The sequence below is a fragment of the Apiospora hydei genome (assembly GCF_038363865.1).
Source record: "Apiospora hydei strain CBS 114990 chromosome Unknown utg000009l_segment0_segment0, whole genome shotgun sequence".
NCBI lineage: Eukaryota > Fungi > Ascomycota > Sordariomycetes > Amphisphaeriales > Apiosporaceae > Apiospora > Apiospora hydei.
Genome location: NW_027117368.1, coordinates 2,205,580 through 2,227,427, shown reverse-complemented (window position 1 = coordinate 2,227,427; position 21,848 = coordinate 2,205,580). Strand labels below are relative to the sequence as shown.

The 21,848-nt window shown below is 52.7% G+C and overlaps 8 protein-coding genes across 8 annotated transcripts; 3 read left to right on the top strand and 5 right to left on the bottom strand.

Moving 5' to 3' along the window:
* Window positions 1–2,343: 2,343 nt before the first annotated feature.
* On the top strand, window positions 2,344–4,007 carry PG997_012473 (uncharacterized protein; the record flags this gene model as incomplete). Its single annotated transcript, XM_066816787.1, has 2 exons — window positions 2,344–2,797; window positions 2,839–4,007. The coding sequence occupies 2 exons, from the start codon at window positions 2,344–2,346 to the stop codon at window positions 4,005–4,007; spliced, it is 1,623 nt and encodes a 540-aa protein (XP_066662479.1).
* Window positions 4,008–4,709: 702 nt separating this feature from the next.
* PG997_012472 (uncharacterized protein) lies at window positions 4,710–5,405 on the top strand (the record flags this gene model as incomplete). The annotated part of the gene is made up of 2 exons (XM_066816786.1): window positions 4,710–4,712; window positions 4,779–5,405. The coding sequence occupies 2 exons, from the start codon at window positions 4,710–4,712 to the stop codon at window positions 5,403–5,405; spliced, it is 630 nt and encodes a 209-aa protein (XP_066662478.1).
* A 635-nt stretch (window positions 5,406–6,040) lies between these two features.
* On the bottom strand, window positions 6,041–7,599 carry PG997_012471 (amino acid permease; the record flags this gene model as incomplete). The annotated part of the gene is made up of 2 exons (XM_066816785.1): window positions 6,041–6,412; window positions 6,460–7,599. 2 exons carry the CDS (start codon window positions 7,597–7,599, stop codon window positions 6,041–6,043), a joined length of 1,512 nt encoding a protein of 503 aa, XP_066662477.1.
* Window positions 7,600–9,476: 1,877 nt separating this feature from the next.
* PG997_012470 (uncharacterized protein) lies at window positions 9,477–11,902 on the bottom strand (the record flags this gene model as incomplete). Its single annotated transcript, XM_066816784.1, has 3 exons — window positions 9,477–11,168; window positions 11,239–11,594; window positions 11,656–11,902. 3 exons carry the CDS (start codon window positions 11,900–11,902, stop codon window positions 9,477–9,479), a joined length of 2,295 nt encoding a protein of 764 aa, XP_066662476.1.
* A 1,352-nt stretch (window positions 11,903–13,254) lies between these two features.
* Window positions 13,255–13,671, bottom strand: PG997_012469 (uncharacterized protein; the record flags this gene model as incomplete). The annotated part of the gene is made up of 2 exons (XM_066816783.1): window positions 13,255–13,424; window positions 13,512–13,671. The coding sequence occupies 2 exons, from the start codon at window positions 13,669–13,671 to the stop codon at window positions 13,255–13,257; spliced, it is 330 nt and encodes a 109-aa protein (XP_066662475.1).
* Window positions 13,672–14,809: 1,138 nt separating this feature from the next.
* Window positions 14,810–18,027, bottom strand: PG997_012468 (Sterol 3-beta-glucosyltransferase UGT80B1; the record flags this gene model as incomplete). The annotated part of the gene is made up of 6 exons (XM_066816782.1): window positions 14,810–16,095; window positions 16,152–16,530; window positions 16,581–16,926; window positions 16,976–17,256; window positions 17,297–17,741; window positions 17,807–18,027. 6 exons carry the CDS (start codon window positions 18,025–18,027, stop codon window positions 14,810–14,812), a joined length of 2,958 nt encoding a protein of 985 aa, XP_066662474.1.
* An 86-nt stretch (window positions 18,028–18,113) lies between these two features.
* On the bottom strand, window positions 18,114–19,121 carry PG997_012467 (uncharacterized protein; the record flags this gene model as incomplete). Its single annotated transcript, XM_066816781.1, has 2 exons — window positions 18,114–18,751; window positions 18,824–19,121. 2 exons carry the CDS (start codon window positions 19,119–19,121, stop codon window positions 18,114–18,116), a joined length of 936 nt encoding a protein of 311 aa, XP_066662473.1.
* A 1,656-nt stretch (window positions 19,122–20,777) lies between these two features.
* Window positions 20,778–21,749, top strand: PG997_012466 (uncharacterized protein; the record flags this gene model as incomplete). The annotated part of the gene is made up of 1 exon (XM_066816780.1): window positions 20,778–21,749. One exon carries the CDS (start codon window positions 20,778–20,780, stop codon window positions 21,747–21,749), a length of 972 nt encoding a protein of 323 aa, XP_066662472.1.
* Window positions 21,750–21,848: the final 99 nt, after the last annotated feature.

Below are 21,848 nucleotides of genomic sequence, written 5' to 3'. Positions count from 1 at the left end.
ACGCTTCCTTTTACCTTTTCGTTCTGTAGCTGCTGAGATTCCTTAATAGTAAGGGCTCTTTTAAGTTAAACTCGCGACTTTTTAGCTCTCCGGCGCTTAAAAAATGCTAAATTAACCTCCTTTAATATATATATTTTATCGCGCATAAAAGTTATTTTATAAGCTATTTTAATTATACACTTCGCTATTTAGTCTACCGTATTTAAAATCGGCGTCGGAGAGCTTTTTAAATAAGTAAATACTTTTTTTAATATAAATAAAATATTTAATTATTTATTAAAAGTTAAACGGCGTTTAAAGGTTATAAATACTAGCCGTTCTTAAACGGGATAAATTAAGTATAAACGTCCGGAGACGTATATTTAACTTATTAATTACCTTGTCGAGATTATAAGGAATTAAATTAAAAACGCTAAATTTAAATTTAATATTATTTCCTATAAAAATAGCGAAATACGCGGCTTTAAAAGCGATAAAAAATTTAAGCTTTATAATATAATTTATCGAATCCTTAATAAATAGCTTAATTTTTTTATATAAGTACGCTTTAAAACCGAATAAAATATTACATTAAATAGTTAAAATAAATAAAATAAATAAGGAGATATATCGAGTATAATAATATTATTATTTTAATAATATATTTTAAATTCGGCCGAAATATAGCTCTCGTGGCTATTAATAATTAAAAGGCGGTGAGAACCTTTTGTCTACGTTTTAATATGTTTATCGAAATGCTTAATTTAATTTAAGCCTGTTTTGTTATTAGTTTAGCTATTAAAAGTCGGCTTAATTACCTAGTCGCCCGGTAAATCGGTTTCGCGGGATTAGTTCACGAGGTAATATTAACCTTAAATGATTAAAAACGGCGGAATATATTAGCTTTATAAATTAATGTATTTAATCGCCATTATTTATTCCCGATTATTAAACTAAACCGTTTTCGCTTTTTTACGCCGCTCGGCGCGTATTATAATAAGTATTAACCCGATTATACTTATTATAAAGCCGGTCTCGTCGAAATTTTAAATATTTTTATTAATAATCTCGTATTTCGCCTTTATATTCGCGACTAGCGTAAACTAGCCGGAAATAACTTTAAAATCTTTATAAAAAACTCTTTAATAATCGTATTAACGATTTATTTTAATCTTTAAGTCCGGGTTACGGTTAATAAAGCGCTTAACCTAGTACTTACCGACGCGGTCGCCGCCGCGCGACGCGGTAAAGAGATTAGCTATATCTTTTACACTAGCGAAATCGGGAGGCATCTTTCGAATATCTAAATTAATTATATGCTTACGAAGTACCTCTTTTTTAATTAAATTTAATTTATATCGTTTCGGTCGGATTTCGCGTTTTAAAATTCGGCTGTAAATTCGATAACGTAAAATTAATTCGAGTATATTATAAGTTTTTATTATTACTCTTTAGCTTATTTAATTCGGTTTATTTCGTATCGCTTAAATTATTAAAACTATTTAATCTTTTTAGGATTAATTAAGCATTATAATTATAAAAATATTACGCGTTAAAGTTTAATTATATTAAAATTAAATTTAAGTGTGTCGCTAAGTAATATACGTCGCGTAGTAATAAACCACGTTATAATACTTTTAAGGTTTTTAATTTTTTTTAAAGTAAGGTTAAGTGTAAGGTTTATATATATATCGTAGGGGACCTTAAGGTCCTTCCTTCCTTTATTTTCTACCTTTAGGCGCCGTAGCCCTTCCGGAATGTAGGCCCCTGTTAGGCCGATGCTGTATGCTAGTTAGTTTTGCAGAGTGACTGTTGGATCTGCGTGTGACATCCGGGGAGAAGAATAGCATATGGGACCTACCGAGTGGAACAATGGGATGTCTATCCACACGCGGAGACAGGACCACCCGGCAGTGCCATCTTTGCCGGAACTTCTAATCAAAGAAGGCCCCTGTATAAGCCCTCTTGCGGATATGTGCACCCCTGGACAAGAAAACAAGTGCTTTGGGTAAGAGATTCCTATTCCAGTGGTTATTCCCCATTACTCCAGTGTCTCAAGGGTTATGATTGCATCGTTTATTCCAGGATCTACGTTCATACCTTTTTTGAAACGCACGGGTTTATCCCTGCAGTTGATGGACTAGTACTGACACAAAGGTTGATAGGTCAACTACCGAGACACAAGAATTGTCGAAAATTATTCACCACTTCATCAATAATACGAATGATCGTGCCAGGAAGCTATATGGCCAAGACCTAGATAAGAGTCTCAAGGCTTACAAAGCCAGACCCGACGAGTCTCTCAAACCAGCTATACCTAAGTCAATCGATCCAAACAGTATCCGCGTAGCCATACAAACGTCAATGGATATGATCACGGCTATGCTATCCAGCATTCAACAAGCATGCGCACAGTGCGATCAGAGGTTCCATTGGCTTCGGCTAACGACATTATGGCCATCCGTGGCTCCGATCACTATCCTTGAGCAACTAAGCTCGACTGCGCACGTCAGCCTGAGCCATAGTATGAAAGAAGCTATTGTTGGGTATGGCATGAGCATCACTATTCTTCAGAAGTACCGTCGCATGCTGGATGCCGCAACAAGTAATCGAGGTAAAGATCTTGGTGACCACAGATTGGCCGAAGAATACTACAACATTGGCCATCAAAACTGGAAGCCCATGGAGACCCCCGAGTGGTTGCTCATGCATATTGATACAGGCATTCTTATCCGACCTGAACAGGTGGATCTCGCTAATGCCATTATAGCGAAAGAATCAGCAACAAACTACGTTTTGCAACTGAATATGGGCAGAGGTAAGACAGTATGCAAGCAAGATGTTTAGCTCTGCTGACAGCTTATGCAGGGAAAACATCGGTGATCTTACCGATGGCAGCAGCCATTCTCGCGAACAAGACCCAATTAGCACGCCTTATCGTCCCAAAGGCACTCTTGTTACAGACAGCACAGATAATGCAATCGAGAATCGGCGTTCTAGTTGGCCGTCCAATCATGCATATACCCTTCACCCGACGCACGCCAACTTCGCCGCATATGATCACCTCATACGAGGAACTCCACAAACGTTTGATGATATCACGGGGTATTATGATCACTACTCCAGAATCCGTTCTTTCCTTCAAGTTGAGTGGTTTGCAAAAGTTGAGAGACTGCAAATTAACTACAGCGTCAGGATTGGTTGCTATTCAGGGATGGGTGTCAAAGTATTGTCGCGACGTGTTGGACGAGTCTGATTTCACATTGGCCGTAAAGACACAGCTCATCTATCCCAGTGGTAGCCAGGAAGCACTGGATGGCCATCCACATCGCTGGTTAATCGCCCAGAACATCCTCGACCTTGTTGAAGAACAGCTGATCTATGTGGAACATAGGCATCCAAAGGGTGTTACTTTCATTCGACGAGGAGACACTTATCCTACAGTGCATTTCCTGAATGTTCAGGCTGAAGAATATCTTAGAACTCTGATAACACAGCAAATTGCAACTGGAAAAGTTCCTGGGCTCCGGTTCTCGAGCCATACCAACTCCAATACGCCAGTGGACGTCGCAGAGGTGCTGTCTAGTGCAGATTTTGCCTCAGACCATATACTGGAAGTATCGCGGTGTTTCACTGAGCCGCAAATAGCTTTCAAATGTCTCCATCTCTTGAGAGGCCTGCTGAGGAACACCATTCTGCTTTCCTGCCTAAAGAAAAGATGGAATGTGCAGTACGGTCTTCACGAATCTAGGGATCCGATTGCGGTTCCATTTGAAGCCAAAGGCATCCCACACCCTCAGGCTGAGTTTGGTCATCCAGACGCCGCAATCATTCTGACTTGCCTATCTTATTACTATACTGGAGTCAATTTGGCACAGATGATGCAGGGTCTACAGCTGGTTCTGGATTCAGACGATCCTGCTGCCGAGTTCGACAGATGGACAGGAGGCTGCCGTGGTGTCCCAGAAACGCTTCGAAACGTCAACAACATAAACTCGAAAGACGAGAAGCAAATGAGAGCTCTTTAGCGATATTTGCGTTACAGCAGAAACGTGCTAGATCATTTCATGAACAATTTTGTGTTTCCCAATCATGCGAGGCAGTTTTCAGTCAAACTCCAAGCATCAGGATGGGATTTGCCGCAATTCTCGCCCACAGGCAATCATCAGAGATCTAGCGGTTTCAGCGGAACAAACTACAATAAATGGATGCTTCCATTGACTATTCATCAGAAGAACCTCCCTGCTCTCCATCACACAAACGCCGAGGTCTTGACCTATCTACTATGGCCAGGAAAGGAGAGTATGTAACGGCCATGTGCACAACGACTAAAAAGGCATGGACAGAACAGAAATTGTTACAGGTAATCCACGACAAAGGGATTCGAGTCCTTATTGACGCAGGGGCATACATACTAGATATGGATAACAAAACCGTTGCAAGGCAGTGGTTGGGAGTTGACAAGAAAGCAAAAGTTGCGGTTTATTTCAGGGACGACAACCGAGCTTGGGCCACATACAGAGAGAGCAGGAAAGCAGATGCTCCGCTTCTTGCAACACCATTTGCAGATAAGCTGGAAGACTGTGTTGTATATCTTGACCAAGCCCATACCAGAGGCACCGACATGAAATTCCAAACATCGGATATCGCAATCATCAACAAGACTTTTTGTCTCAACAGAGTTCGAAAAGACAATCGACGTCGTCCCGGGTCAGCGAAATGACAGTTTCATGGTAAGTGGCTCGATAACATTTTCTCCGTGTACGAGTTCTAATCAATTGATTTGTTTTTGGCCGCAGCGTCCTGTTGAGTGGATTCTCTGGAGCCCGTCCGGCGAAACAGGCATAGTGATCATACGCGAGGAGGCGGAGCGTCTGCTGAGCTCTCTCAGGGGTCAGGTACACCCGAAGGTGTATTTGCTCACCTATGCAGCACCTGTCACTAAGGTTATGGAGACGTTAGGGCGTATGAACTTTTACACTATACCAACCCTTCCTTCTGGTTACGAATTTCCTGCTTGGCTTCCTTTGGAGGTGGGCATCTTCGCGGGCCGGCTCTACCTAGACTTTGAGTCCTGGGCTGCGATCGCCCAACAGCTCCAGGCTGGCGGCAGCAAAGAGAAAGGATGCCAGGAACATGTTCAGTTCTCAGCCGACGACCCTCGAGGGTTTCTCCTGGACTGGCTGACATTTCGTCGACGCGGTCATAATATCCTTCACACACCTATGGGCTATCTGTGCCAAGGTCGACAGCTGACAAAGGAGCATGTCTTCTTCTCTGAAGCTAGCGTTGAAGCAGCACCCCCAGCCGAGCCCACCGCCAGCGACGATTCTGCTTCCGAGATGGATGAGATTGAGGACTTGGATGATCCGGGTTCTGGAGAAGAATTTGAGGAAGAACGAGATGGAGCCTGTAATGTGCTTTGATAGCTCTGGATTGTCCCTGGCCATTTGGTCACTTGGGCATACGTCTCGCTTGGCCAGGATATAGGCCAGGATACTATTTGCCACACGTTGCTGATACAATTTGCTTGGTAGATACGAACGATAGATGAAGTAACAAAAGAACCCCCGAAGCTTCAGTATGTAGCATGCTGTGTGAGTGTACTCAATACGACCGGGATCCGACCAATTCCTTGAATTGAGATAAATGGGTACCACCGTCCGTAAAATGGCTGCGGCGATGTCCTTTGGTCATTGGAAGTGCCGTAAAAGAAGACGATTGATCAGACCTCAGGTATGTAGGTACTCTGCTACGGTGCTCCTTGCCTTTTGGTACCTATTTTGGAGCCAATCGTTGCCCTTAGCAGTCTTGGTGCCAGATCTTGCACGTGCTGGTGCTGGCAGCGGAAGGTGCTACTGGTGGTCGCTGCAGGTGGAACAGACAGCCGCTTGTTTACTTGACATGGAAAGCAAGCACAGACAAACCCCCATGATTTCCCACGTCAAGCCGGGCAACACGCATCACCAAAGATTTCATCGAACAGGCACCCAGGCTTATGGCTTGTTTCTTTCTTAAATTACACATTAAAATCGCTCGACTACTACTCGTACACTCATTTTCATTGCACCCGCCCTGACATGATATCGACATCCGCCAGCTTCACCGCCTTGGTTCGCTTGATGAGCTTGTGCCCTACGAACAGGACGACGAACAGAATCAGACTGATGTACGCCGCGAAGAAATCGCTGATGCTGAACTCGTTGATAAAGGCCGTGAAGCCGTTCGTGATCAGGATGAGCACGCAGAAGAACAATCCGAACCACGTCAGGTACGGCTGCAGAGGCGCGCGGTACGGCAGGATGGCCCGCGAGGTCCCCTTGTGCGCGAGGGCCTTCATAAAGCGAAGGTGGCAGATGCAGATGCATGACCAGGTGATGAAGCCGGCAATGGCAGTGACGTTGAGCAGCCAGTTGAAGACGTCGCCTCCGCTCTCGGAGAGGTTCATGTACGCGAGGAGGCCGATGGCTGAGGTCATACCCACGGCGACGTAGGGGTGCCGATCTTGTTGGTGCGTCGGATGAAGGCAGGCGCATGGCCCTCGTTAGTAAGAGCGACGAGGATGCGGCTGCCCGAGTACACGTTAGAGTTGGCGGCGGAGAGCACGGCCGTTAGGAGGACCGCGTTGATGATGTCGGGCAGGACCTTGACGCCCGCCAGCTTGGCGGCGATGACGAGAGGCGACGCAGAGGCGTCGGTCTTGCCGAGGTTCAGGTCCGGGTTGTCGGAGGGCACGAGGAGGCCGACGAAGAAGATGGTCGAAACGAAGAGCGACAGGATGCCCCAGAAGGTCCAGCGGATGGCCGAGGGGACGGCCTTAGCGGGGTCGGCCGTCTCACCGGCACCGACACCGACGAGCTCGGCACCCTGGTAGCTGAATCCGGCCGTCACCAAAACGGACCAGAACCCGACAAACTTTCCGGTGGCACCCGGCACGAGGTACTCGGCAAAGGGGCCCGGATGGACCCAGTTGTGGAAGCCGATATACCCCTGATCGCCGGCGCCGGCGTTGATGCAGATGGCAAAAATGATGAAGCCAACAATAGTCACAACTTTAATGCTCGAAAACCACATCTCGAACTCGCCGTACCAACGGATGGGCAGGAAGTTAATGGCGGTAAAGACGACCCAGAAGATAGTGATGAAGATAGCAATGCTGAGGCTAGCGTCCCAATACTGAATGATGAGGCCGGCAGCGGTCAACTCGAGGGCGAAGGTGATGGACCAGCTGAACCAGTAGATCCAGCCCATGGCGAAGCCGAGCGAGGGGTCGACGAAGCGGGAGGCGTAGACGGTGAAAGAGCCGGGCACGGGGATGAAGGAGGCCATCTCGCCCAGGCTCGTCATGACGGAGAAGACGATGACGCCAACGAAGATGAAGGCGATGAGTGTGCTGACGGGCCCCGCCGTGTTGATGGCCTTGCCGCTTCCCAGGAACAGACCGGTGCCTATAGTGCCACCGATGGCGAGGAACTGCAGATGATGGGACTGCATCCCACGCTTGAGCTCAGCGCCGCCGGCCTCGACATCCTTGCCGGAGCCGCTGAGCGAATTTGTGCCCTCATGGTGGGGGAGCTTGACTTCGGCGTCCTTGTTCGTCGACTCTTTTTCGCTGCTCATTATAGCCATGTCAAACCCGGAAGGGAGAGGAGGAAGAAGAAGAGTTGAGGCGAAAGCTACTCCTTCTCACGCGCAGACACACAAAGACAAAAAGTCAGTGGGCCGTCAAGGTGGTTAAGGTTTTGGCGATGCTAGAGGGAACCAGAGCAGGGGGCCGAGGTACTGTGTCCCTTGTTGGTACCTTTCTGCGTGCTGGAGGTATATTCTATTACGAGAGAAGTGCCAAGAACAGAGAGCAAGAACGAGAATAAGGGGGAAAAAGAAGCAAATGCGACCATGGGTTTTTATTAAAGAGACAGAAACCGTGCGATGTTCGGTACAGTAGAGTCATGCTGGCTGCTTGCTTTACTCGGTGGTCCCCCAGACCCAGTCGCCAGATCCAGGCCGAATAGAGCAGCCCTTACCGACCATGGCAGAGGAAAAGACGCTCCTCGGTGGGTGGCTCCATAAGTTGAACGAAAATTTGCATCGCACGAACCACCAGGCAGTATGGGGAAAGGAGGGCAGAAGGCGCGGGAGGAAAAATCATTTCACTATCTATTGCCCTGCAAGTGTGCTATGATTTTTTATGGAGGCCATTTCCCTGTAGCCTCTTCCCTTTTAGTCAGGGCAGACCAATCACCAATGGATGGTGAGATGGCTAGAGATGGGCGCGGTGACGCCGTCGTCTCGTCTCGCTCGATGTATCTGCAGGCTGGGCCGGACTCAGAAAGGACATGACAGAAGCCGTTAGTGCCCACCAAAAAGCTTTTGCTTGGGCTTGAGCCAGCATGATCCGCAGATATGGCCATGGCATTGGCCAATCAGGTCATTGCGCTTGACAAACAGGTTTCGCCGCAATGGACATCTGAAGCCGAATCTTATTCCCGCTTACTGGGTTGCGGCTCAGCAGCCAGCCAGCGTGGGGACGACAAAGTTACGAGAGGATCCAAAACTGGCTCCCGGTGGGGGCCAAACCAGCCAACTAACGTGACTAGCCTCCGTCGTCGCAGGTTTTATCAATGACGGACGATCGCGACTGATGCCAGTTTGGGTTTCTCGCGACCTTTACAGCATCTCAGACACATCATGTTGTCTTTTCGGCATCTGCTGGTCTCACCATGGAACTAATCGCGATACAAACAGGGGCAAAACGAAGAGCAAGAACCGACGTACGCTTACCCGAATAGCAGGCAGCCGACCACTGAGCCGACCACTCTCGGCGGGTCGGAGCGCGCCGGTATCGTCGTGTGGTGGCCAAAATCCAAATGGAACCAACCCAGCCATCCAACCTCCCACCAGCAGCCAGGCGAGCCGGGACGAGACGCGGCCAGACGTATGATCAAAGATGCCGGGGATGGTCAGCGCAGCATTGAAAACCGGACTCAACTTCAGAATTCAGATCCAAAGAGCGAAACCAGCTTCCCAATTTGACCAGGAGATCGTCTTCAGAAATTTCCACCTCCATGCAACGTATGCGTAGCGCATGCAAAGTCTCCCAACCAACTTACGACAATTGGAGTAGCAGCAACCTCGGCCGGACAGTATGGAAGGAGCGGTTAATGCGACTTTGCGTTTTGCGCGAATATCGCAACACAGAACTCATCGTCGATGATGAACCAACCCACCCGACGAAAACCCTCTGATATTCCGTGTTCTCTAGAAAAGGTAAGGTAACGAGACACAGTTGCGGGCGCTCTCTCCGATCGGTGCTGAATGGCACACCGCATCACGATACACCCGATAACGGGAGGCACAAACACATAGTCAATGAGAACGTCATTTCAATCATCTTTCATATATACGAGAAACCGCGGCAAATATAGACATTATTTACTATAACTCTCCCCTCCCGCCCACTCTATCGCCCCCTCCTTCTTTTCCCCACACCTACCGACTCACTGCCGAGCAGGAGCCTGCGGCCACTCCTCCAACGTGGCCTCATCGCCCGTTAAGGTGAAGTTCCAAATGGCCTGCGTCGGCACGTCGACAAGCAGGCTGTAGTCGCCCGGGTAGAGCACCAGGTTGCCCGTGTCGTCATGACGCGCGAGGCTCCCGAGGGTGAGGTTGAGGTGCGCCGTGGCGGTGGCGCCGGCCTCGACCGCGAAGAGGCGCTCGTACGCGACGAGCTGCTTGATCGGGTGGGGCGCCGGGCCGTGCTCGCCTGCCACGAAGCCGAGCGTGACGAAATCTGATTTGACCGAGCCCTTGTTTTCGACCGAGACGCCCACGCTCTGGAACGCGCAGAGATCCTTGTAGGTCTCGGTGCAGCCCTGCGTCAGCGATTGGATATCCCACGAGGAGGTGTCGTCGTCGCTGCCGTTGGCGAACGTGACCGTGAAGTTGGTGTAGTGCATGCCGAAACCGAAGTCCACGACCGACTCGTTGTACCACATGTAGGTGCGGCCTGGGTTGCCCGACGTCGCGTTGGGCCGGAGGTTCATGTCGGTCATGGGCACGTCGTTGACATAGTGCGCCGGGTACTGCGTCACGGGCATGCGACCGGCGGGCGCCGTTTTGCCCGTGATAATGTTCATGATGGCGTCGCCGCCGGACTGACCGGGGAAGCCGGCCCAGAGGATAGCCGAGACGTTCTCGTGGTGGAGGAAGGGCGTGTCGTCGAGCTGGTCGCCCATCTGCAGCAGGATGAAAGGCTTGCCGTAGCCCGCGAGCAGCGTCATGATGTCCTGGCGCTCGCCAGACCAGCGGATCAGGTTGCGGTCCTGCTCTTCGGCGCTGTTGGCGCCGTCGGCGTAGATGATGACATCCGCGTCCTTCGCGGCCTTGATAGCAGCCGGGTAGCCGTCTGTGGTCGGGTCACCTGGCGAGCCGGCGTATATGGCATTGACACCGGGCAGGTCCTTGGCGGCCAAGTAAGGAGAGCGAAGGTAGGGGGCGATGCCGGCGTAGTTGCCCTGCATGGTCGTGGTCGCGTTCGCCCAGGGGCCAATCACGGCAATAGTCATGTTGCGACCCTTTGTCTGGAGGGGCAGGGTACCGTCGTTCTTGATGAGGACGATGCCCTCCTCGGCGGCTTTAAGGGCGAGTGCTTGAGAGTCAGGGGTGTTGACGTCGCCAAAGGTGAGGGCACGGTAGGCCTGGTTGTCGGCGGGGTCGAACATGCCCAGTCGGATCTGTGCCGAGTAGAGACGCACTAGAGCCTGGTCGATGGCGGCATCGTCAAAGAGGCCCTGCTCGTAGGCGGCCGGCAGGTGGGTTTGATAATATTGGCCACAATCGAGGTCGGTTCCGGCGACCAAGGAGCCAGCGGCGGCCTCTTCACGAGTGTCGGTATAGTTGTGGGGCAAGAAGACGTTCTGGATGGAATCGCAGTCGGAGGTGACGTAAAAGCCGTCGTCGGTCCAGTTCCAGTGGTCTCGCAGCACGTCCTGCAAGATGTACGAGTCGGCACAGGTTGGTACGCCGTTCAATGCGTTATAGGAGCACATGATGGAGGCGACTTTGGCGTCACGGGCGCACGTCTGGAAGGGTTGCATGTAGTACTCGCTCAGCTCCTGGGGGTTGATGATGGCATCAAAATCGTACCGCTCGTTGCCGCCCCAGTTCTCAATGTCGTAGCCGACAAAGTGCTACAGGTACGCGTGTCAGTCGATATCATCGATCCAGTGTTTCATGGGTATACGACTCGGGGAAACTCACCTTGCAGGTAGCTACCACCTTGAGGTAGTCCGGGTCGCTTCCTTGGAGGCCCTCGATGAGAGACTTGACGTAGGACTTGATGTGGAACGTGTCCTCGCCGGGGGTCTCCTGTCCGCGTCCCCAGCGGGGGTCCCGATAGGGGTTGATGTTGGGCGTCCAGTAGTCCAACCCGGACCTGTTGGCGTTGTTGAAGGCGCGCGCCTCGGTACTGATGACGGTGGCGACGGCCTTGATCAAGTTGTCGTCGAAGGCCGCCCCCATGAGGATGGGTTGAGGGAACGAGGTGGCATAGGAGTAGTCGCCGGATTTGTTGAAGGTGACTCCAGGCGAAGAAGCCACGCCGTGAAGAGCCTCCTCTGTTGGTTAAGGTGCGTTAGCGTGTGGGACCCAGCAACCTCGATGAGCGAGACAGAAGACTTACGCCACCATTCGTAGCTGGGGACCCCAAGGCGAGGAACGCCGGGGAGGTGCTTCCGGTGAGTGCGATCTTCTCCTCGATGGTGAGGGCGGCCACGAGGGCCTTGGCCCGGTCTGTCACTGAAGCCTTGGTGTTGCAGACGTCATTTTTGGAGAGAAGGTCAGTCTGGCAGCCCGGGAACAGATGGCCGGCGGCAGCAGCGCCGGAGGCCAGGAGGCCTACAGTGGACAGGAGCTGGAGAGCCATGTTTGCAGAGTTGTGATGTATCCTCGCCACGGTGACTGTAGGCTGGGAACTTTCTACGGGTGGGCGGCCGAGGCACTACATTTATACATGCTGGGCTCTCTCTCTCTCTCCAGCCGACGGTGAGCCGTTTCCTGCAAGATCATGGCAGTGCGGGCATAGCTGGAGGAGCGAAAGCGCAGGACCAGCCATTCCCCAACTTGCTACCTACCCCAGCAAGAAAGCTAGGCTGTTGTAATGCATGCTACCCGTGGATCTAGTGAATCTTCCGGCGCAGTTCAGACCAATCACCGGCGCCATGACCGACGCAGGTTGCCGAGTATTTGCTGGAATTCCTGGATTCGCCCAAGAATTATCTTGCTAGCCAAGCCCGACCATCCGGCCCAGGGACAGCAGAGAGCGAGTTCAGGCGAGCATTAGCCCATTGCGTCCCCATTGTGTCCCCGTTGATTCCAGTGAGCTCTTTCATGTCACGATGTTCGGAGCGGGTCATTCCCGCGAGCGGATAGAACGTTTGTCAGTCTATGACGTGAAGCCACTCCCACGCTGGCATTCAGCCTAAACTCCAAGCTCTCGATGGTGCGGAGGAGTGAGGGGAAAGCGGCCTTGGTTGCAACGGGTCGGGCTCGGGAAAGGGAGCCAGCGGTGGAGAATGGAGAATTCCCCTGCACTCGCATGCGGGGTAGCTGCAGTAGACCGACCGCGGGCACCATCTTCTTCGACATCGACATGTATATACCCTCACCACTCACTTCATCCTTGGAGGCAAGCCCCTTACCCGTTACCAGGATCCTGGATGGGGGCTCGCTCACCTGCCGGCTCGCTGACCGGTTGTTGTCGCTACACTATTCGGTAGGTTGACCGGAACCTGACCGAGGAATGTGAGGTGAGGCTCCCTACCAGCTCGTATGCAAGTAAAAACGCATCAAGTACTCGCTGGACTGCACGGCTCACCACGGCCAGTTTCTTTTGGAATTACAGCTCGCGGCTTCACCCAGTAGACCTCGCCGCGTTGCCGACAATGCCGCTGTGGGTACGAGTCGTGGGTACACATTTAATCATCCCATGTCGCATGCAGGGTGTCACGCGGTGTACCTCATGTTCCCGGATGTGTTAATTCCCTAAGCACATCCAATTAGAAGCATCTGGATACGCATTGGCAAGTGAACGAGCCACCACGGGTATGGACTACAATACTTCACCCACGAAGACCGATATTCAGGATAATCTCATGATTACCATACCAGTTGCAAGTGCATTAAGCTAGCTATAGTATTCCCAACTACTTATTACGCTCAGCTACCGCATCATCACTCTCAAAAATATCCAAATATCCAAATCCGCTGTGCTATTTCTCACGTAGTCCCGCAAATCCATTTGGGGGCATCACGCCGAGCTCGTTCCATCGTCGGCGGGCAGACCTCCTCGTCACCGGGCTCCGCATAAGTTCCCTTGGGCTTGGCAGCACCACGAGTACGCTCGTCGAGGATGTTGCTACGGTCAATGGCCTCGGTATCATCGCGGACTAATTCAGACAACGATTAACCATCACTGACTGGCACAGCTTATATGTAGTCAAAGACACATTCTACCGGGGAGAAGAAACACTTACCGAGTTGCGCGTCGCTGTCGGCCTTGTCGGCATCGATGGGGTCCTCGATGCGCTCCTGGTCGCTGACCACGTTGAGAGGCTCGTTCTTGTGGCCGGACCGGCTCACGTACGAGTTGTCGGCGACCTCGCCGGAAGGAGCTTCGTTTTCGTAGGAAGACATTGTGTGAGTTGTTTTGGTGGTGTGAGGAGATGTGGGCGTGTTTTGTGTGCAGAATTGTCTGGCCAAGTTGCTGAGATGATATGATGATAACACCCAAAGCCCATCCCCAGGGGATATGCGCTCGGTTTATATCCCCTTCTGGGACTCGCCTAGCTAGTAGTGCTTGCGTGACTGTACGCAAGCCTACAATGGCCCCAGATACATAGCAACATCCACTTCACATCAATGAAGTGAAGTTGCTTCTTCTGCTCTGCCGCGCCCCAGCTCGTGCGATCACAGAGGGAGGATCGGGATGCTCACAAAGGCCCAATGACGCCATGCGGTTGAGCCGAGTGCTTAGTCGAAAGCTGGGTAGCTCAGCCGTTAGTGATGATTCATCTAGCCGTCATGAAAGCCTCCTGGAAGAGAGATGCACGGGCCAGTCCACGCGAGAAGCCGGGCTCGAAAATCCAAAGACATGTTGCCAAAAAGAAATGCCCGATCTTCAGATTGGGTATTGAGCTTATTGGAATCGGGCCCTCTAAGCATGGGTATCTCGAGCATTTCCCCAGCCCAGACCAGGACAGGCCTGTCCTGTTCCTGCATAATTCGGATAAGCTTAGGGGGTCAAAGGCCAGTGCCCTTCATCGTGATTGGCCTGGAAGGAGCTGGTCCAGTCTGCCGGACGCCCCAGTTGGCGATCCGGCGTCTGCCCGCGTGTGGGATCAGATGGCAGCCATGAGATTGCCGAGTGATGGATCCCAAACACGCTATTCCTCAAACCCTAACGCATCCACCTAGGTCATAGATTGAAGCAAAGTCTCTCTCTGCTTATGAAATTGCAAAGGCTGGGAGAACATCGTTTCTGGGGAGCGTGTGCCGAGGAGGATCCGATCCATAGACCATCAGCAGCCTATCGCGTCTCTGTCGTCATAGACTCTTCCGTCAAAGAACTTCAGGTACTCATCAATCGTCAATTCGTATACATGATCTCTAAGGGTATTGTATTGCGTTGCCATGCCAATCAAAGGTTCAATCACTCCGAATCCCCATTGCCAATCATCCCCGACTCGGCCCTTCATTGCCCTGGTTGCTCCTTGTTGTCGCCGCCGTAGGCTGAAGAGTTGTCAGTACTAGCGCCAACCCCAGACCCCGGCCTTCACGCGCCGGAGCTTTCGCCAGCCTTCCCGCCGAGTCGCAGGCTCTCCTCGAGTGCCCTCTTCAACTCTTCGTCGTCGTCGTCATCATTTGCCGAAGTGCTTACTTTGTCTTTGCCCTTCTTCCGGTACTGTTCTTCCGCCAGGCTCTGCTTCTTGATGTACTCCAGAACCACGTCCTCCTCCTTCTTCAATGCCTCTACTCGCTTGAGTTCCTCCTGGTGGGCACGCTCGGATTCTTCGATGGCCCGCCTAAGCGCCTCCTCGTCATCAGCAGTGGCTCTCGATGGCCTGTGGAGGTCGGTCTGCGAAGCGGCAATGGCCTTCTTCAGCTCTTCGTCGTCTCCATGCGGGCCGCTGCTCCCATCTTGTGCCCGAGAAGCCTCAATAGCCTTTCTGAGCTCCTCGTCAACGTCCTCGGTGGCAGGTCTGCCCTTTTGAGATTCCCGCAGCGCTCTCTGGTACTCATCGTCATCCTCATCCTGAAGCTGCTGCCTGTGCCCGGCCCTTCGCTGCTGCTCAGCAATGCTTGCTTGAACGGCCTGCTCAATGTATGCCTGGTACTCCTCGTCGGTGATTTCCCCAAAGTCTTCGGGCGAGAATGGTGTCCGCTGCTTCACATCGGCGGGAAAGCTGTTTGCTGTGACAGACGTGGCCGCGGTTGACTGTCCAGAAGTCGTGGAACCACTAGATACCGACCCACTTCGCAACGCTCCTACGCTCTGCCGGATTGCCTGTTCGATTCTCGCATCTTCGCGGGCGTCACCACGCGATGTCTCTCGGACGGCTGCCTGGATCGCTTGTTCCATGTCCTGCTCGCTTCCGCCGGCTGTTGATCCACCTGCTGATGGCGAAAGGTTCTCTGCCGCGGAAGATCCTTGTCGGAACGGTGTGGCACCAGCTTGCCTCTGCTTCCAGGCCTTCTTCTGTTCCTGCAACCGCTTTCTCTCCTCGAAAGACAGATTTCTGGTGTGCCACCACCCAGTTTGGGGCTCCTCTTCTTGGGCAGGGTTTTCTGTCGACACCGCTGCATGTTCGGGCGCCTGGGCGACATCTCGTGACTTGCCCTTCTCCTTTTGTTTCAGCTGGTAGTAGCCTTTGAGATCATCCTTCAAAGACAGCCAGCGCACTTCGACGTCGTCCCGCTCCTCGTGGGAGGCATTCTGGTAATCCAAATTTCCCTGTGAGATACGCGATGCTACGATGTAGTTATACGCGCTCTGTGCGAATTTGCTGCGGATCTCGGCGTGGAGGCCAGCCATGGTGTAGGCGGGGATGGCCCAAGCACCTAACTTGGTGTCAGCACGACAACTTGGGCAAGGGGGTTACCAGAGGATAACTTACCGGCTGCTGGCTTTAATAGTAAACCGCCAATGCCTTTGGCGAACCCTTTAACAAGGCCGGCTGCCCCTTCCTTTTCGGCGCCTCGAAGTGGCTGCGTCACCAACCCAGATATCCCGTCAAATAATCCCAGGCCAAACTCTTTACTCGCGACTTTGATTCCGCTTGATAGATCCGTGACCTTCTCCGTAGGCCTCACCGTGTCATCATTGTAGAGCTTCGGTGCATTCCGGAAGCCGCGGGCTAAGCCAAGGCAAAAGTTCATGGGAGTCTTGACGCCGGCCGTGACCATGTTGTTGATGCTGTTTCCGGCTCCCATGACCCGATCAATATCTGATTCGGTACTGGTGGCGACGGGCTGAGGCTTGGGCTTCGCGACAGTCTGTTGGGGGCTGTGGGTCGTTCCGACGACCCCGTGGTTGTTGTCGAGACGGCCGAGGTACCAGAGGCGCCTGATGCTGTATGAGTAAGACTGCTTGTGCTCTCGTTGGCGGGTCCCGTAGATTGCGGTGAGCTGAGAGTGTCAGGTAGATTGTTGTTGGAACCGGCAGGCGCGCTGCGGTCGGATGATGGTGGATTGGCCGAGGTTTGTTCGGTAGTCTTCTCCTTTGGATCCCCCGGCATTTTCTGCGCCCCTTTCTTTGCCACGTTGAAAACATCGCGAGGGAAATCGGCCACAGCTAATCCGATGGCACCAAGATCTCCCACTAGGGCAGATGTCACAGCCGACACGGGATCCCATGGCTCGTCTTCCGTGCTGTACTCCTTGGAGCGGTAGCTAAGTCACAATTAGTAACGGTTTGTGGGAATCACTCAAGGAGACTCACAGCTTTAGATCCGAGTACTGCAGGTAGCCATGTTGTACAAGGCATGCCGCAGCGAGGCTGCTCAAGCGGATCTTAGTTCTTCGGACACGCCAAACAGCCACCCTGCTGGGGGCTACAGAGCAACGCAGATTGTCGACATCTAAATGCTGATGGAAACTCTGACCGCCAACATCTGTGCCCTGTTCCTCGCGAATCTTTTCGCCTAGTTCCTTGGCGCGTTCCTGCGTTTCTGGTTTCATGGCCACCCTGATAGCCTCTGCCAGCTTCTCCGTGGTGAGGATCTTGTTCGGGATAGGATCGGGGCCAGCGCCAGCTCGCTACCATGGCGCCCCAGAAAGGTTGGTCGCCGAAGAAGGGCACCACAATCGTCGGCTTGCCAGCATTGATTCCGGCCGCAGTTGTGCCAGCTCCTCCGTGGTGACAGACGGCCGAAACGTGCTGGAAGAGCCAGTCATGGGGAACATTGCCCAGCATGTAGATATTGTCCGGTACGCCGAGAGAATCGGCTCCCAGGCCGCCCCACCCCTTGGAGACCAGTGCTCTCACGCCGGTTGCGGCCACAGCGTCAAAGATCATGCGCGTCAATGCGTTGGGATCATCTACCACAATCGACCCAAATCCTATGTAGATAGGCGGAGGGCCAGCCTCCAAGAAAGCAGCGAGCTCAGGCTCCGGGGTGAAGTTGGAGGCCAGATTGAGGAAGAAGAAACCTGCGATGTCTATGTGATTCCCCCAGTCATTAGGCTTGGGTATCAAAGCCGGAGACCTAAACGCCACCGTTAGCCAAAATTGGGGATAGGGGGCCGGTTTACTTGCCAGCAGTAGGTGTACGGAATGCGCAACCGGGTAAGCACTCCAGGGGCCCATATCAATGAGAGCGGGTCGAGATCCAGTACTTTCGTTCGGAATCGGTTGATGACATCGCCCAGTCCTTGCCATGTCATCATTTCGACGAGCGCGTACGAGACGTAATTGGTGGTCACAGGATCTGTGTTTGTGGACTGGATGTTGGCAAGCGGCTGAGGGAACGCTCGGGTCGGTGACCACGGCATGCTGTGATGTTGTCAGTTCGGCTTGGTTCAAATCGGTTAAGAAAAGTACTCACGTGAACATCAGGTGCAATGGTATACCAAGCTTCTCAGCTACGTGTATGTGCGAAACTGGGAGGGTTGGCAATGATGGCATCCGCGACGAAGGGCTGGTTCGCAGGGTCCATGACCATCGTCGTAGCCCCTTCGCCCGGGACATTGCGGCCGCGTTGTAAGCGTGGCGCCGGGCCGAAACCGTTGCCGGCTTCGATGCAGGACCTCCAACAACCGTAGACGATCTGTTCAATCCCCTTGCGCCGCTTGGTCACCTCGCCGCTGGCGACAGCGTCGAAACCCGGCATCAACCCTGGATGTTTGACCATGAAGGCCATAAGCTCGGCGGGGTCTCCTCCGATGCAGAAGAACTCGAGGCCGTTCTCTTCTACAAACTTTTGGAAGGTTCCGTGTGTTGCTATGCGTACGCGGTGCCCGTACGTGTTCTTCAGTATTTGGCCCAGCGCAACGAACGGCTGAACATCTCCTCGCGATCCCACAATCTGAATCACGATATTGAGCCGGGGTGGAGGCGTCTGGCCGGGCCGGCCGCCCAGACTCAGGGGGATATAGGCAGGCGGGAGAGGGCCCTCGCTTCGAGCATCCTGTTTCAGCTGGTCGCGCAGAGTAGGCGCGATAATATCGGCTAGCTGTCGGCTTGTTTGGTTGATGTTGATATCGATTCGGCCATCGTCTGTTCAGGTAGACGCAATCATCTTGTCAGTCTCCACGGCTCATGTTCCGATTTGCAGCGGGGTGTAATCACCTGTCAAAGTAGCACCAGCGTCGAAGCCGGACTGGTGCAGCGATATCTGGTCGTGGACCTCACTATAAGCCGGCGGCACCTCGTCTTCAGCGCCCAGCTGAGGGAGTTCTGGCAAAGGCATGCCGGCTTCGGGCCTGGGGATCGCGGCTTCGGGAAAGCCGTCGGACACGGCCACGTCTGGGCCATTCTTGTTGGCGGATCCGTCTTGTTCTTGGCCGTCATTGTCGTTGTTTCCGCTTTCCCTCTCAGAGCTACTGCGCGCAGCAGCAGCAGCACGCTTCGCATCGAGGACGGACATGGCTAAGGTCGGTACCGCATATAGGTGGGTTGGTTTTCGTAGCGGGCGCGTACGAGCGTGCGAGCGTACGAGCGATGCCACGAAGGCGGGGTATTGTCTCGAGGTATTGGCAATGCGCAGGCCAAGACGTACCGGCACGCAGGTCACAGCAGCACTATGGTATAATAAATACAACGGTTGTAGCAAAGGGATTTGCTTCTTTATTTGGATCCTGGCTCGAAAAGTGAAAGATTGTAGTAGATGTGTAAAGGTCTGGGGAACTCAGGAAACAGGTGTTTGGCGATGATATGTAATTGATGGGCCTACCCTGGCAAATGACGTTCCTTGTTGGTTCCTTGTTGGTTCCTCGCCAGTAGCTCCAGGCTAGCTGGGCGTAGCGCTCGGTCATGATAGGCTAGGGCCCGGGAAGAAGAGGCGCTGAGGCGCTGAGGCGGGGCAGCGCATCAGTTGGGCCCAGGCACTGGGAACGTTACGGGGCCCTCAAGGTAGGTACTCAAGTGGTGCTAATGGAACAAGTCCGGTTCCTTATTACCTACTTATATCTCTATGTTTCAAAATTCATATTAAATAGATTTTATAATTTAACTAGAGGTTACTTGTATATACAGTAATTTAATGCTTAAATTATTCCACTAGATTTTCTCTGATTTTATTCGGCTTACTTTAAATTTATTACGAATTTTTAAAGATAACGCTTTTAAGGTGGTCGATAGAAACCGGACTTGTTCCATTAGCACCACTTGGTACTGTACGTACATTGTTCGGACGATTGAAACTGGAAGACGCATACTCCATCATCCCATACTCCTATTCTTATGCCTTAAGACTATCGTGGCAATTCGACGCTCTGAGTGGCTGTGGTGCCTATATTTGGGCTGATTCATCCATCAGCTCACGAGAGACACCGCGCCCAAGGCCTGGTAACAACAGTGATCCCACTGAGCTGCATACGCAGGGCAATTCTTGGCCCAATGACAGGGCCATCCGTATGCGAATTCCCTAGCTTCATCGGAGTCGCTTATCTGTCTACCGACACATTTAGCGAAAGCGAGTCTCGCAAAACAGGCGTGGCATCCTTCTCTTCGCATCGGAAGCCCGAAGAACGCCTCATGCCAAGCAGTTTGTCTTTGTCTCCCTGACTCAAGTACGCGGCCACGCCATCTCGTAGCCGGTGACTATACTACCGTTGCCTGCTTTGAGCATCGTCTCCCACGTCGTCGTCGTCGTAATCTGTAGTGTCATCCCTCTGTAGAAGCCCGAATGCCAAGAGTACAATGCGAACGACACTGCACAGGCTTGCGTAAGCTCATCTCGAGAATATGCAAAGTTGCCCGTGTTGACTGCAGGCACAAAGAAGCATGTGCAAATGCACCACGATCTGGAAGATAACAGATCGTGAAACGATGCTTCGTTTTTATCTCCTCGGGGTTATGTAACTTAAAGACGAACGTTATGCGGAGGTAAGGCACGGAGAATATTGCCTTTGAGAATGTTGCGGCCTCGAGCAGAGGAATATCCAATATATATACAAAGCCAAGTACCGAGTTTCCAATTAGATGTAGTTCACCAACCCTGCGCGAATAGCATCTCAAGCATCGCAGCAAAGTAAAATATAACCCTTCTCTTGATCAGTAGTATCAGAACGCCAACATCGCCATGTCCCCCTTCGGCTTCGAAACATCATGTGAGGAGGTCGTGGAGGCTTTCAAGGACCGGGTTCAGGGCCGAACCTTCCTCATCACGGGCACCAGCGCCAGCGGTCTCGGCGCCACCGCTGCAGTCGCCCTCTCGCGCGGAGGGCCTGCGCATATCCTCCTCGTCAGCCGGAACAAAGCCAAGGTCGACCCGGTGATCGAGGAGATCGCCAAGACCAGCCCGGGCGTCAAAGTCACCTCCCTGCCCTGCGAGCTGTCCGACTTCGAGTCGGTCCGCCGGGCCGCGGCGACCATCAACGCGGACACGACGGTCCCCAAGATCGACGTCGTCCTCAACAACGCCGGCGTCATGGCGATCAAGGACTTCACCAAAGACCGGCAGGGGTACGAGATGACCCTGTCGTCCAACCACCTCGGCCACTTCCTCCTGACCAACCTCCTCATGCCCAAGATCGTGGCCGCCGGCCCCGGCGCCCGCATCGTCAATGTGACGTCCATCGGCCACCGCGTCGGCCCCTTCCGCTTCGCCGACTACAACTTCTCCGATGGAACGTCCTACGATCGCTGGTCGGCCTACGGGCAGAGCAAGACGGCCAACATCCTATTTTCCGTCGAGCTCGCCCGCCGGTTCGGGGCCCGGGGCATCACGTCCTTCGCCGTCCATCCGGGCGGCATTCTGGAGACCAACTTGGCAAACCACTTGGCCATGGACGAGTTCGCAGAGATCGAGGAGATTTCGCGGCGCAATAACGGAAGCGTGACGTTCGCTATGGACCATGCGTTCAAGACGATCGCGCAAGGGACCGCGCCGCTGGTCGCTGCATGCCTAGACCCGGCGCTCGTGGAGCACAGCGGCTCGTTCATTCAAGACTGCCAGGTCGAACAGGCGCTGGAGTATGCAACGGACCCGGATAACGCCACGAAGCTGTGGGCTTTGAGCGAGCAGCTGGTGGGCCAGGCATTTGATGTTTGAGTTGAGTCTGTTGTCGGGCTGTGGCAGTAGAGGCCGAATAAGCTACTCCCGAGGGTTGGTAATTTATGTATTTACAAGCAATAGAGCCTAGAAGTACGG